Source organism: Ruditapes philippinarum, unplaced genomic scaffold (genome assembly GCF_026571515.1).
Source record: "Ruditapes philippinarum isolate M1 unplaced genomic scaffold, ASM2657151v2 ctg5519_1_1_1_1, whole genome shotgun sequence".
In the NCBI taxonomy this organism is placed as follows: domain Eukaryota; kingdom Metazoa; phylum Mollusca; class Bivalvia; order Venerida; family Veneridae; genus Ruditapes; species Ruditapes philippinarum.
The window spans coordinates 23,964-40,808 of record NW_026864676.1 but is presented as its reverse complement, the minus strand read 5'-3'; the positions used below and the strand labels follow the sequence as shown (position 1 = coordinate 40,808).

General features: G+C 30.7%; 1 protein-coding gene across 1 annotated transcript in view; it reads right to left on the bottom strand.

The window, feature by feature from the left end:
- Nucleotides 1-3,624: 3,624 nt before the first annotated feature.
- LOC132726448 (hemicentin-2-like) overlaps nt 3,625-16,845 on the bottom strand; it is a 29,729-nt gene continuing 16,508 nt past the window's right edge. The window contains exons 3-10 of the mRNA XM_060711763.1: nt 15,939-16,265; nt 10,741-11,019; nt 10,119-10,421; nt 9,456-9,755; nt 8,796-8,910; nt 8,512-8,567; nt 6,688-6,792; nt 3,625-6,438 (exon numbers count right to left, since the gene is read on the bottom strand). Of these exons, the coding sequence (XP_060567746.1) occupies nt 6,239-6,438; nt 6,688-6,792; nt 8,512-8,567; nt 8,796-8,910; nt 9,456-9,755; nt 10,119-10,421; nt 10,741-11,019; nt 15,939-16,140 (1,560 nt within the window). The 5' untranslated portion in view covers nt 16,141-16,265 and the 3' untranslated portion in view covers nt 3,625-6,238. The remainder of the gene's footprint in view (nt 6,439-6,687; nt 6,793-8,511; nt 8,568-8,795; nt 8,911-9,455; nt 9,756-10,118; nt 10,422-10,740; nt 11,020-15,938; nt 16,266-16,845) is intronic.

Below are 16,845 nucleotides of genomic sequence, written 5' to 3'. Positions count from 1 at the left end.
ACACTAAGATTAGGTGAAGGGGATTTTTTTAATCCAGTCACATGGTATAATATACACCTGTAATTGGAAGTAAAAGATTCTTAAACAGAGATCCATTGGGGGTTATAAAAGATGAACAGTAAACTATTGAAACACACATTTTTTATGTTGTTTTTAAGTTATTTTTTAGATGTGAATACAAGAATGCTAAAATGATATTTTTGCTATTAAAACTGCAATGGCTTTCCATATAAATAAAATTTTTACCAGTGCACCGGTAGCATGAAGTCTGTTTAACTACGTCATACAAAATGGTCGACCATTGTTTACATTTCTTGTGAGCAAGAATTTCAGATTAACAGAACTCTGTAATGTATTTTTAAGAGGATTAAATGTTAATGAAGTTGTTCATTCCTTATTTTTTTCAAGTAAGTAAATTTTTATATGAAAAACACCTTGTATAAAATATGTACACCGGTATCGTGGAGACCCGGGCTATATCATTGCATACATTTCGCATTCTTAAACAAATTCAGGCAACGAATTGCCCAGCAACAATAACTCATTAACCTTATTGTATTGATTTCATACAACATTTTGTTTTCTGATCTAAATACATGCATAAAGTTATCTTGCTTACTAGTGATATTACATACTTTCGAAAATGTATTTTATCAATTTGCTGCTTTAACATTTTATACTTAGAAAGTCATTATTAATGTTATGATAGTGTTTTAATGAAGAGAGAGAAAAGCAATTTAAATCAATATTACCTACCTTTTACATAAAGTACTACCTTTTTTGCTCCCTACACCACTGAAGGAAAGTATCATACAACTAAAGGACGAATTATGATATTTCCTTTGAAAAGTGGATATTTGTAAAATCAGTACTGTGTCATTAAAAGTCTTGAGACAGCTGCAGTTGAATTTATTTTTTTGTTGGAAAGCGAAACACAATGCACGATTCAATGTCAAAGAGGCAAATATAATTGTCATAAATTACCCATCGAATTCTTTCCTCAGTACCATTGTGAAAACAACTTAAGATTGCTGTATTGCCTTCATTTACATTTAAAACTGACGGGTATAAGCTTACAAAAGACTGAACTGTAATGAAAACGTTATCACATGATATGACAAAAGATACTTAAATGAAGATATAGTGATATAAATATGAAATTAACACATGTCTGTCGGGGTAATAGTGCATACTAGCAACTCGCGAACTGAAATAATACGCGAGGCGGGACCGAGGGTTTATTTCAGTTTGTGGGTTGCTTAAGTGCACTTTTACCTTGAAAAACATGTGTTTTTTTACTGAACAAAAATTTTATAGTAAAACATTTTACATATAGAATTTGTTAACGTGAACAGAGAGACCATGGGGAAGTATTGCAAAAAATATTCACCTGTGATATCCATTTCCAGGATGATAGACCAACATAATTATATAGAAAAACGTTCATGTGTGGTATAATGAAATTTTACATACACTGTCTTGTGTATATAACGTAAATGAATGAATATGTCATAAATTTACCTATGAATTGTTATTTCCTGGATTATTTGTAACTTCACCGTGAATAAAACATGAACAATGAAATAACGGTTTTTAGGAAATACAATTGTTTACTGAAAACTGCTTGCCGTTGATAAGGGTTAAATATTTTTAAAAACCAAAACGGCATGACAAAATTATGTTTTGTATGTTGAATGATGGTAATTTTGTAACTTTATCAACACTACTATTAATATTGATATATGTAAATAGTAAACACCTGAAAATTCAAGTCGACGTTTCAAAAATTCTTTTAAACGCTCTCACCAAATGACAGTTTACTTTTAAATTAATAGGTGTTTAAGAGGCCTTGCTTTACGGGCTAGAAAATTCAATAATTAAAACATCACATGACCTTCTGTTAGAGGAACACATGTTGCACATTCCTTCTTTTTGCAAAGTATAACTTAAAAGAGTGTGTGACATTAAATATTAAGCAACAGGTTAAACATGTATTTAATATATGAACGTTTAGAGACTTTTAAAGCCACAATTACTTTTTATATTTACCTTCATTTGAAACTGTCATTTAAATCACAAAACATAACCAGTAAGTAAAATAAGTAAAATGTGAACCAATTTCTGGCCTTTTTTAACTTTCTTTTCATATTATCAAAACACTTATTTTGTTCATTAAGCTGGTTTGCAAACCTTATATTAACTTCCTCGTCTGTATTGATGGGTACACTAAAGGGTATGAATTGTAGTCAATACCCTACACACTCGAAATCTGATATATGACTCATTCGTAATAGTACACAACTTTTATATATATATTTTTTTTCTCATTGAAAATAAGATATGTCTTCGCTGATAAGCAACTTACTCAAAATATAAAATTAACATTAATGTTAATGTAACCACCGTAATATATTAGTTGATGTTTAATCATTTTCTGTCATAATATAGCGCGTGATTCTCACAATAGCTTTCTTTTAATGAGCTATATTGTAGCTATATATGAACCGAATGAAATATTTATGTATTACATATATTGAAAACACTCATTTTTCATTCAATTTACATTTAGTTAATATGAAAAGTCATGGGATTAATGTAAACTTAAATTATCTTTCCAGAATTTTGAGAAGAAAAAAAATTAAAGAAACAAAATCATACATGTCATATAAATAGTTTATGCAGAGATTATTCCTTTTTTCACATTAAAAATATGATTGAATACTATATCAAGACTTGATTTTTGCCGAGCAATTGTAAGTTGAATTAACGTTACTGTGAAAAATAAAACGTGCTACGACTGTAAGGGTCGTAAGGGTAAAAGAGTTACCCCCATAAATAATTGTATACTTACTTCAGTATATATGACTAAAATTTTTTTGAATGTTCATTACATTTCCTTAAACTAATATTATTATATTACTAACTTAAAACAAGCCTGAAATAAGGACTTTAACCCTTTCCCCCATGAGCATATTGTAAAACATGGCCATTTTCACTGAAAAGCCTCCTCTTACAAGTTCAAACTGCTATGAAACTATGAAAAATGCTTCAATACTAATCAAACTTGGCACAAATGTTGACTGGACCATTGCCTTTTTAACGACATGCTCAGTCTTAAAATTCCTGTTACCATGGCAACGAGGGGACATATCAAAATTGCCAAAAATCACTATTTTGCCTCGATTTTTTCCAATAAAATTTATTTCAAAGTGCTGCAACTTCACAAGGGATTGAGATAGAGTCAAAGGCTTTTCAGCGTTGGTTACACGTTACCTTATGATCGACCTAGGGTCATTTTAAGCCTCTCACAAGTCCAAAATTTTCTTGGCGAACCCCCCAAACAGAAGGGGGCACATCCCCCTTCTGGCAACCCCCTGATGTATCTTTTGGATGGGGGTCGGCGCCCAAAAAGTGCTCACTTTTTTTAGCAACATTTTTCAAACGAAAACATGTGTTTGGGGCCCAATTAGGACATTTTCTCACTATTTCAGGCCTAAAAAGGGGGGGGGTCGAAAGTGCGTTGTTTCGCGTATATATGTGGTAAAGGGTTAAACAAACATAAGAATTGAAGATTCACGTTTTAATATTACTATTTAACATGCACTATGTACGCCATAGCTTCATTTCTATGAGTTTATTACAAAATAAAATAATAGTGATATAATTTCGAAAAGTCTGCAAAACATATACCATATATAGACGGTGTAACTTAAATGAAACATTCTCTAAATAAGCTAAAGTTAAAGTAAGTTAAACTAGTTTGTTTTGTGAAATTATTGTAACTAATATACTGTACCACAATCCTCAAAATAATACATTTCTGGGACCATGCAAATATAAATATGTGTCAAAAGGTAAAGGAAATAAGTCATTAGCCCAATTTTTGTAATGAAAAAAAGGTAGGAACAATGTCCCTATTATATGATTCTACCTTTTTCAGTGAATGGAACAAAGATATGATGTGAAAAAAGTCGCCAGTATGCAATTGTTAGAATTCAGATTTTTTAATAAATCGTTTAATATGTAATATTCGAATGTTAATTATTTTATTCCAAATTTGTTTGTCCTCATTATTTGTGGGATTCGTTGAAAATGGGATGGAAACTCTTGGATCGTTTAAAACTTGACCATTTGCATTGATAAAAAGTGTGTGTCAAACCTGTAATCAGCTAAGAAAATTTAAGTTTGCAAGAAACTTGATTAACTACCCCTTTATTACAAGATCATGATCATGTGCTACGCATTTTATTCTCCTCGAAAACTCACGTTTTTTGCATGTACACTCAATTTTAAGGTAGGATTTTAGGTTATAGACAAACTATATTTTCTTAATTTTCATGACAATAAGCATGAACCTGGAGTCATGCTCCTTTGTGACGTTTAATGTAAGTATAAATGAAAACACTCCTTTTACAATATTGCATAATAATTTTGACGAGTCATCATAGACATATTGTGTTCTCTCTTTAATTGTGAGCTTTGCTAAAGTTAAAACACTACACTTATGCAATGTTGCTGGAGTCTGATTGTGTTCAATCCTGTTACCAACACTGTTAGGATGATACGGTGACACTCAAGCATTGTCGGCTGCCAATATTATTCGCCTAATCTTAGCTTTAATGCAACAAATATTTTTGTTTACACGCATGTGTCTGTTATGTTCTTATAAATCCTAAAAATTGTATTTGTCCTCTCTACAACTAAGAAGGTATTTGATTTGTGTGTGTGTGTTTTTTTTATAATATAAGTGTCCTATAAGTGTGATATTGGTAAGTAGCATGATGATTGTGTACATTACAATAAGATATCACTAGGTAGGCTGAACATTACAGCTGAATCAATTGTGTTTAAGTTATACTTTATTTGATGTATACAGAAACTTATGTGTTTACCATTTGCTTTATAGTTGTAAGACAGAGATATTGAATGTTTTATATGTCTTTCAGTGGTTTTTAATGGTTCTGATCTACTGACAGATCATTTCATCTTGTTCTTTGGTTTATAAGAGTAAAAGTAATGTTAATGTTTCGAAAGAAATATTTTGTAAATTATTTGTTCTCAATAAAAAGCAAATCATTTTCTCGGATGAATATATATATCGCTTTCGATATCGTCTTCTTGACAAGACCGACCGAATGTAGATTAAAATAATGTATGAGAAAACACTTTATAATAGGGATAAAAGAGGCAACATGCATTGAGTACTGTTTATGAAGATTATAAGGGTGAAATTTGCATGATTGCAGTAACAGTTAGTATCGGCAATGGATCCGGATTGTATATTAGTGTCATATTTAAAGATGTCTGCCTGTCTTCCAATGTTATCCGTTTTATGTATTTACATTAAATTTGAATTGTATGCGAACATTTACATGTTGCAAATTTCAATTCTTCCTGTAACTGTCTATACAATATCTTTCGTGTTGAATCATTTTTGTTTTCGGATTTTGGCAAATAAACTGAGAGATAATGAAAGACAACTTCTAAACGAGCAGTTATTTTTGCACACGTGTATTTAAGTATTATGTTTGGAAGTTACCGTTTTAACAAAAATATATTTTATCATAGGGATATACAACATACAGTCAATGCTATTGTAAACTGTAAACTACAAGCGATATAATAACACTTGGTTAAATTACATATCATTTATAAAAAAAGTAAAACATTTTTTCTTCCTGTTTGTTTTTAAAATATCTGTCTTCCTGTTAACCAAATAGGCAATTTATTTTAACACGCAACTTTTGTAAAGTGTTTTTGTACTTGACGTCTCAGTAAGCGAACTAGCACGTACAAGAGTTAAGGGTATAATATGTTTATTTGAAATTATAATATTCGTTCTATTTCTTGTATTTGCTCTGTAAATATTTAAATAATTTGTACATGTTTTCAAGTAAGTGTATGACTACCAATGTGATTTGATAAATATCAATATTCAATCCTCATTTAAGTTTGCCAGCAAAGTTTAAACGTCGAAACTTACATAGAGAACACATTTTATAAATTTAAATTCGCGCCTTTGCCAGTAAAAAACGATTTTTGAAAATTTTTGAACGATTTTTAATAATTATTTAAACAATAATAAATGACAGCTTCTGTGCGAATATATTCCAAAACATGCTTTACAAAATAAGTAAAGCTGAATTGTAAATGATGATTACAGCTTCTTGTATTACATTTTATATCATCTTGAACGTAAAGTGATATATTATTGTACTAGTTTTTAAGGGTCAAGTATTTATATGTTCATATTGATATAAATATTGGACTGGACGATATTTCGTTCTTCTTCGCCACTAGAAAGACTTATTTTAGTCCCAACTCCGGTTCCAGTTTCTGTCTCCTTCATACTATGGAGCTGAGAGTACTGGCTCACATCTTTTCTATTTTCTGCTAATTTCTCATATGTAACTGAAATGTCGCTTTCGACTTCTATTTCTGAAATATGAATGAGGTATTTTATCAGACACAAATAAAAAAAAATACAGACCTGTTCTTGCATTACATACGTACGTACGTATCACTACAAATTTGAAACGAGATTGAGAATGAAGTCAATGAAATGCAAATATTTCTCCTGGAATGACCTTTTCTACTTGTTATAAATTTGTGTAGAGAGAAGGTTTCTCACTATAAAAACACAAAAACACAATTGCTTGCTTACAAAAAGAATTATTTATGTCTCACCTTTATCGAATTTTTTTATTTCCTTGACTGTGCTTTCCACTTTTTTAACATTCATACCTATTTGTTCATACGTTTTGTCATAAACTATCTGTTGATTGATTTCACCTAATAAGTAGAACATTTTATTTTCAATTATACGAAATAAAAGTATCTCATGTAAATCAAGAAACACGACAATGCCATGAATCCGATTTTTGAACAATTGCTACTGAAAGCGAATGACATGCACGCAGTAAGCTTAATACACAAGGCGTCTTTCTTCTAAAGATCTATAACCAAATCTTTCAAAATGACACCTGATATATCACATCCTTTGTGTGTAGTAATATTGCGTACCCATTACAAAAGTCAAATAATGTAATGGTATATGTTTATGAAGAAACAAAATACTTATCTTTCAAACACCATAATATCAATCCTAAAAATATTCGATGCTAAATAATCGGTAAGATATTAATAGATATTATCTATCAACTTAGTATTTAATTTTCTAAATTAAAAGCGTTTTATTATAATTATTATAATAAAGGACTACTATGTGTATTACAATTACTCTCCTTTCCTATAGATACAATTATTCATCAGAATATAATACTTGCAAATTGGTGAAATGTCCTTTATCATCTAATTTGAAATAAGAACAAAAGCATAACTTATGCACAAAGTTTAAAGAAAGCATTAACTTTCATCTCTTCACAACAATGGGAATTGCAGTCAAAGCTTTTATTCTGTGCAGTTTAAGTACTTACATATCTTTAGAATAGTCTCTTAATTAATAAAGGAATAAATCCTTAAAATAGAGATAAACAAAATCCCTAAAGAAAGTCTAAGACGGCAAAATTGAAAATGCTGCATGCTCGGTTTGATTGAGACTGTTCATGGACGGTACTGGAAAGTGCAAGAGTTAACGTCTACGCCCTCTAGCACCGGCGTATGCAGAATTGAACATTTAAACACGAAAATTATGAAATTTTGAATTTAGAAACATTCGTAGACGTGTTGATACGGCAGTTATCATTAAATCTTCAATATGACACAAGAGTGCCATTCCATAAAAATCGGCATATGGTCCCCAATTAAAAGAATGTTTTTGCCCTAAACGAGAAAACAATGGGCGGAACTAAATAAATCGGAATTTTGAAAGCGGATCGGAGGCTAAGAAGGCATTTTAAACCATAAACCACAAAACTATTTTATAGGTATTTGGACTGTAAGGCTAGAAACGGCAAATATCTACAATAATTATTTATGTTGAATTTTAACCTGACCTCCAAAATGCATTATATTATCGCAAACTGCTTTGCTTTGTAAGTTATATAACAATGTATCGTTCCTTTCTTTAGCAATTGATCGAGAACATATTTATATTTTAGTAACAGAGACCATGACCTTGACTTTCAGTCGCCGCAGTGGTCCTTAGTGCGGTCACAAAATAAGCTTGTTATATTATTGAATACAATATTTTCTTTCTTTCTCAAGTCACCAACCGAAAACTATTTACTTTTCTTTTTTAGTAATAGTGACATTGACATTGAATACATGTCCCAAATCAATCCTTAGCCAAATCTTCAAATAAACTTGTGATCTGCCTTTCTTTGATTAATTGAATAACTTGTCGGCTATAATTACTGATTTTGTAAATATATAAAGGGTACGTAAAGGATACTTAAAAACTTAATTAGAGAAATCAGTTTAAATCACGTAGAAGTAAACTTGTTTCACTAGAGATTTTAATATTAAAATTGAAGTCAAATCAGCTCAACTTATTTTTCTTTATCTTAAAAGTGTAGTTAACACCAGATACAATTTCAGATGTTATCCTACCTGATACATTTTGATACGAATGGTTAACATCTGTCTCTCTGCGTTTCTGTTTTATCCTAAAATAAAAATAAAAATGTTGAATGTTATGGGCGTCGGTTATGTATAAAACATCGTTGTCATTTAAAACAATTTATTTGTAAATCAGCAGTGTCATTGTCATCTTTGCATCTTTCGAGTTATATCACATTAACTGATTCATTGAGATAAATGTTACGTTTCACAATATGTGAACAGTATCAAGGATAAATTAAGTGCACTCCGACGCAATTGAATGAGGAACATACCTTCTGCACAAAACTACACTAACACTAGTTACAAGTGTTATAATGCAAATTAAAGCTATTGTAAGTCCAATAATGAGTCCCGTCTTGGCAAATTCATCAGACTGTGTTGAAGCCGCTGAAAAAAGAAGAATCATGAAAAAAGAAGAATCATCTAATTATTCTCTTTGTAACATTTCATGTTTAAATCAAACAACACTGTGTAACATTTTCCTGTTTTCTTTACTTCTCCGTTAATCTTATATTTCGTGTAACACTTGTAAAACTTTGAATAAAAAATAAATGTTTTAATTATAAAAAAATTAACTAAAAAAGTACGCTTTATCATTTCAATATTCATAAAAGATGCATGTACGATACGACTCGAAGAACATGTTTTATTTTCTGCCACAGCCCAAATGTTTTTAATTATAACATTTATTTCAATACACATTAGCCATATTAGCTTTACAAACATATTTCAATCTATTTCAAAATAAAACGTTATAAATATAAAATATTGGCATTATTGAATAAACCAACCGTGTAAGAATATACATATAATAATATCAACAACATTCTCGATAATTCAACACTCTAGATATATCTTTTAGACATGTTTAAGTTAAGTATACGTTTCCTTTTTTAATAAAGCTAAAAGCTGTAGAAAATGTTCTTGCAAACCTTTTTGTTCAATGTAGAAAATGTGAATGTAGGATCCAATAGCATTAGAAATCAATAATTTGTATTCTCCAATGTCTGCATTCGTTGCTCGAATAATTGTCATACCAAAATCCAAATCTGATTGATATATCTGTATATTGTTGCTTTCATTAACTGCAACCCAGGATTGTCCAACAAATTTTCTCCATGAGGCACTAGGTTTTGGATAAGCAAGTGCTGTAAAGTGGAGGCTTATCGGCGCATTTATTTCGGCAATAACATGATCCATTGTTGCAACAGAAGGATTTGGTCTAGGAGAACCTTAAAAGGATTTATTGATTAAACTGCATGTGTATGAATTCTAAAAAAACGCAATTTTTAAACGAACAGACGTTCAAAACGTTTTCTTATTCGATAATGCTAATTGGCTTAATTTACTAAGTTCGTCTATATAACACTAAATATCATTTTGAAAATCAAATGTAATTTAAAGCAGCTTTTTTGAGTGTTCATCGTGTTTTCATTAAATAAGAAAATTAAATAGGACATACATTCAAAATAGTACTTGTGTTTATCGTATCATAGTTATCATCTTAAGAAACATATATCTTTTGGATTTAAACCCTTTAAGTTACAAGATTTTTTTAATTATCTTTAAAAGGAAATTAAAAAAAACTTATTTACATTGCACGAAGACATTGATATTTTTCTCCGTAGATTCTGCCTTGTTGATAACATTGGAACCTTTACATGTATATACACTATCATGAAGACAACTTGCATGGAAAGTGGTATAGCATATCGCATAATTTTGTGAATAATTGACATATTGTTCCTTATCCGGATTATTATCATTGTATATTTCACATGTTGGGGTAGGATTTCCTTCTATTTCACATTGTAAACCTACTGTTTCATTTTCCGAAACCGTGGCAGAAGTACTTGCTTCGTTGTTCAGAACAAAATATTTACGGACACGAGCTTTGTCTGCAATCACAACCAACAGCAAAATTTATTTTAAATAAATAAATAAAAAATAAATAAAAATAACTGATCAATTCTAAGCTTACAACCACGTGTTTAAGATAGCGAACTGGTTATATATGTTCTATCCTCACAAAGAGTATTGATATTCAGCAAACACAAAAAACACATTTGATAAGTTTATAGCCTAACAATTTATAAAAGTTAGTGCACTAGGTGTTACACGTATGTGTAAAATACCGGTAATATATATTTAGCATTCCTATAAACAAAGACAGAACCTTGAAATTGTTATAAAAATACTAAAACCGTTCACACTTACATAACACATCAAGTTCAATATGTTTACTTGTGATCCCCTCTTTTATAAAACCACCAGTCATAATCATAGTGTTGTTTACTCTGCATGTGTATGTTGTGCTATCAGTTCTTGAAATGTTTGTGAGAGTAAACATTGCACCAAACCATAGTCGCTCGTCTTTCTTTCTTGTCCAAAGGACGCTTGTTTTATGAGGATTGCCATTTATAACTGGACATGTCAAATCCACACTGTTTCCCTCTTCAGATGAAATGTTATCTATATTTCCAATGTCTGGAGAATCTGAAATTGCATTTATAAAATATAAAAAATATGTATATTGGTTATCTTTCTTTTAATTGTTCCAATTAGTACATTCAGCGATATATTCATTTTCTGAAAACAAGAAGCTGTTATAAACATAAAAATGCATTCTAATCTGTACAAAATTGAAAGAATATTGAAGTGGCATTTTAGTTTCAGAAACAATTAAGGCGTTACTAACTTACTAGCTTATTTACGTACTAAAGCTTTGGCTTAATTGGCCAACACATATAAACATCAAAATCAGTCGAATACTAATTTGGTATATGATCCTATAAAATTAAAAAATTAAGATGATAAACTAATTACATAGGATGTCTATCCTAATCGTTATATTATTTTTGCCTGTCATTGATGTCCCCTCAGTAGAAACCATATTATTTCTGACATGGCATGTGATTTCGTCTTTTTCGTTCCTTGTCAAACCAGGAATGTGCAAACTTGAAGTATTCGTCATTGTATTTTGATTCCATGAATACAAGTTAGGCATTTGTACGCTACCGGTTTTACATGACAAAGAAAAAGGTGTATGTTCAACAACAAACAACTTATCGGTGGCAGTATTATGTACGCCTTCTGAGTCTGATATGTACAGAAGCACCATTGAAGGTTTGTTCGGAGGATTTGTGGATGAAACAAATTAGTTCTCAATAAAAGTTAAAATTTGTCATTGAAAATAACATATAACTAAATGTCAGTCTTCATGTATTTGAATGTTGGTAAAGGAACCGTTTTTGGTAACTTAGTCAATTCTAATTTATACCTAAATTGTATTGTGATAAATCAGCTCTTATAAGAAGAAAACGTGGTTCAATTAGTTTTTTATCAAGCGTTATAATAAAGAAAACCCAACAAAATGATGCAAATAACTTTTGTGTATTATTTGATATTTTTAGATGCCGATATTATATACATATTATATATTGCCAACATTTATTTTAATATTTACATACATAAGACCATGAGTTGTGTTTTCCTGCTTGCTGAACCGATTTTTATTGGCGACGCCGGTGAACAGCGTCGTCTATTATGGAATGCTTTTTATTTTGGCCTATGGAAGGAGCTGTTATTATAATTATGTAGTTAAATTAAATGTCATTTTGTGTTTAACTAATGAGTTTTATTTCGATTCGTAAAAATCAAGTAAACAAATATGTTGTTATATTTGTATTTAATAACTTTATGCAAAAAGCATGTGCATTGTGATATTATTTTCACGAAAGGCTTAGTTTGACAGCTTGTCCCTTAGCTTTATTGGCAATACTAAAACCCGGATTTCGAATATCGTTGTGGTCTACTTTGATGACTTATTTATATTTTTTCAAAATTTTCCTACAAGAAGAACGTTCACCTGCAAATGAGTATTAAGATTGGTAATGGAACTGGAAGTATTGATTTTATCCATATTACGTTCATCTATTGCACAGAATGATTGTTTTTACAAAGTGTACCAGAATCCGGATGTTGAAAGCTATCCAATTTTCTGCAATTACTGCTGTCACATGGCCATCTAATTTTTATGAATACTTTACCATTACTTTGCATGGCTTAATAAAGCTGAGCCTGCAACATTTATAATTTTGCTGTTTAGGGTGTTCGTTTGGGTTTCAGGTTTTCTTTATTTTAAGGGGAAGTAACTCATGTTTACTAAATTATTTGTTCGTTTCTGTATATCTTAGGAGTGAATATTAATATACTTTTTTACTGGCTTTATATACAGTATAGACTGGATTTTTCTAGTTTGTTCAGTTAGTACATACCTACAGGTATTCTGCTACAGGAATCTTCTAATCAATACGTGAAACTAATTATTATTTTCTATGTGTTTGTATATAAGTTGTTAATAAAATAACCTTTGGTAAAAATGAAAGTTGGAAAATCAAAGCTATGCATATAGGTGCTCATGTCCATATATTGAAACAGAGAAGGGATAACATCCTGTAGTTATCAATTTTAAACACTTACAGTTATGATGGATGAGACTTGCATTTAAATTTATATAAAATGATTATACAGATTTTGATTGGTCTACAGGTTACAGGTGTTTATACCCAGTGTTAGCTGGCTAATAATAGTATCTATAATGGAGGTTATACATAATAGTTTTCTTTCTACTAGATTTTGAATTCCATCCATTAGTACCAATGTTAATGTCAATGTTAGGATTTCATAATTATTTAATAGAAACTGGGAATTGTTAATGTTATGTGTATACATGTATATCTTAGTATAAGGATATGATGAGACTTTTTATATTTCTGTATTTAAAGAGGTACAGTTATGACATTATTATTAAAGTAATGGAGGACTTTCATTTAAAGTTATAAATGATAATACATGTATTGATTAGTATACAGGTTAAAGGTTTATACCAGTGTTAGCTGGCTAATAATAATATCTATAAAACAGTTAAAGGAATCTTAGCCTGGATGTTGTGGTTTATCTTCTGAACTTGTGAGATTTGGCAGGTTACATAATGACCTATCAAGAATTGAGGTTAATTAGTGTCCATTACTAGTGATGGCAGGGTCCATGGTGCAATTCCACCGGACAGTTGTATGGCAATAAAGATATATATTCCACATTCGCTGTGCTAGTAGGTCAGTACTGGTCCTTTAAGGTATGAAAAAATGTCCTTAAATTTGGATCAAGCAATATAATGTATAAAGCCTCAAAAAAATCATATTTTGAATTGTTCTTCTATTGTTTTTCTAACATGTGCATAGTTTGAAAAGGACAGCTTCTGTCGTATCTATTTGTAATGGAGGGACACCGGTCTCAACCTCCAGGTCTCCAGAGTCAACCCAACTACAGACTTTTCATATAGTAGATTGTTACTTGCACTTGAATAAATTTGTGCACTAAATTTTATAGTGAGTGATTGTGCCACATGAAAACCAACAAAGTACAAAAAGGAACCGGGCGCCAGATGAAATCATGAAAATACAATCTACCACAAAATGGTTCGTTTGTTGTATATTCATGTTTTCGCCCGGTGCCCCCTGATGCAAAATACAAATCAGCCTCCATAAAATTTCTTATCAAAGAAAAAAGGTTTGTGTTGTACCTACAAAAAAATAGATATTGAACATGTATTAGTACAGTTATGTTCACTTTCTATTGACCTGTTATAATTAATGGCACAAGCAATAAATGTATATGCCGTTTTTTAGTAAAAACAATTATACAATACATGTATATAAATTGTTATTTTGATTAAGGTTATGAGTATGTAAGTTTTTTTCTTATTTGTTTAATTAAGAATTAATCTATCTGTTTATTAATAAATCTAAAAGTATCTGACATGATTAAGAGCTGTTCACTATTTAAGGAAGAAAATGTGTAAGCGGCCAGATATCTCAATCTTTACAGCCGCAGTACATTATTCTGTGGGTCACAGATTCGAGTTCAGGTCAAGCTGAAAGTTTTTCTCATCCTGTGGCTGCATATAGCCCCGAGTTTAATTCACTATGCTCTGTAAACATCAAACATTCAAGGACACAAATCAATAAAGTTGGGGAAATATGTTGTGGTTTAGAACTGTTCATTTTTAAAGAGGAAATGTGTAGCCGGCCGGATAGCTCAGTTGATCTTCTGACAGTCATGGGTTCGAGTCATGGTCAAGCAGTTTCAGTCAGGGTTTGGAAGTGGTTTTTCAACTGACACATGTTTGATTCATTTAACAGATTGTATTAAATTTGAAATGGACAAAGGCAGTATTGTATGCATGATACTTTTAGATCTACAAAAGGCATTTGATACAGTTGATCACACTATACTGCACATGAAGAAGTCATGAAACTTCTAGCATATATCTGCTATAGGTAATGACATTCTTACATGGTTCAAGTCTATTTCCTGATGGACAGCAGCTGGTGGATGTGACTGGTACTCATTCTACTACTGCTCCGAGTACCTATGGTGTTTCCCTGAGGTTACTTTTAGGTCCTCTTTTATGTCTAATATATATGTCAATGTCATGTCTGCAACCCTAAGCAATAAGCTTTTATAATATGCTGATGACTCAAGTATCCTTGTATCTTGTAAAATAAATCTGAAGAAATTCTCTCTTATGACATGACTCTTATTAGTGATTTGTTTATTGACTAAAAGTGTCTTTACATCTTGGCAAGACAGGGTCTATCCCTCCAGGTCACATGTAATGATACTGCTATAAAGTACACATCTTTTGTTAAGTATTTAGGTGCAAAACTTGATCAATTTTTTTTTGGCGCCGCCTTTGATGCTTTGCATCAATGCTTTTCTTGAAATATTTCCTGTCATCACCATTGTGTTATCTGCCATGCACGTATAGTTCATACTGTCATTTCGGGAAACTTTATGAATTGTTAACAATTTCATATACCAACGCTTGTTGTCTAATTTCCTTGTCCATATAAAATTTGTCTCAGCTGGAGTACCATACGTGATGTGACATGTCAACTTTACAATAGACCCTTCTATTACTCGCTTATCGGGTATTTCATTAATGCTAGGTGGATCTTAAAAAACAATAACAAACATAACATTGACGTTCAAGAAATAACATCAAACTGTTATACAATCTGAGAAACTGCCTTTATACCTAGCAACGGAAAAAATCAATATACAAATAGCACACCACAGTGTTGAAAAAAAGAAAAAGAAAGAAAAAAACATAAAGAAGACCAACAAAATCAATAATTTAAAAAAGATGTCATGATGTTCCATTAAATAAATTATGCATACAATTTTTATATGAAATTCATAGCGGATCTAGAGGTTATATTCTTATTGTGCCAATTAGTATTAAGAAAAAATCAAAGTGCTAAGAAAATCTGCTTTTACAACCTTATATAAATTATATAATACGTATTCAAGTTTTTTTGGGTTTTCTTGAAATATTGAAGATAACTTACATAATACGTTTAGCGTTACTGTGCGAGACATAACCTCTGTTCCCAAGCCATTGGATCCATTGCAGTAAATTTCTGTTCCCAGTTTCTCTCTATTCACACTTATATTTAGTTTACTTTTTGCAGATTGAAAACCTTTTTCATCAGAAGTGATCACGATAGAACTGGTTTGATTGATTTCGATGTTATTTCCTTCAAGTCGCATAAACCATTTCACAGACGGAGTTGGTCTACTGTATGATGTAACACATATGAACACTTTATAATAATTTTCTACTAATGTCCCAATACTGCCACTCGGTGTAGTGATATCAGCGTTTTCCACTGGAACTGAAATTTTTCAAAGTGACCTTATGTTATGTACATATATACAGTTACAAAAGATGGTTATTCACAAATATCACCCGATAACGTTTGACTCATAACACACTTTCTCGCTTTATAATTCAAGCATTTTAATAGACTCATAAACTGTATGGCTTATAATGATATGTCTATGTGTATTAACGACGTGACGGACATTCAAATGTACTAGAACATTTAGCCTATTGCTTCACATTTTATGAAAATTTGTTTGATCTATTAAATATCAATTTTATGTGTATTAAATCATCATAGATAGCATTTGTATAAATTTGTATAAAATATTTAGTTGTCAAACGATGCGGACAAGAAAACGGAGAAAATGGCATGAATCGATGCTTTTCCGACTTAACAAAATTTCCATTAAAACAATTATACAAGATAATATCAAGAAAATAACTTCTATAACATCCTTCGTATTAAGTTGTTTATAGGTACAATTCATTTATTTCTCTTTTTGCGTAATTTTATTATATAATTCAACTGGATTTCTTAAAATTGAAGTATCTATAGTATCTAAACATTTTAACCATATACTAAATGTATA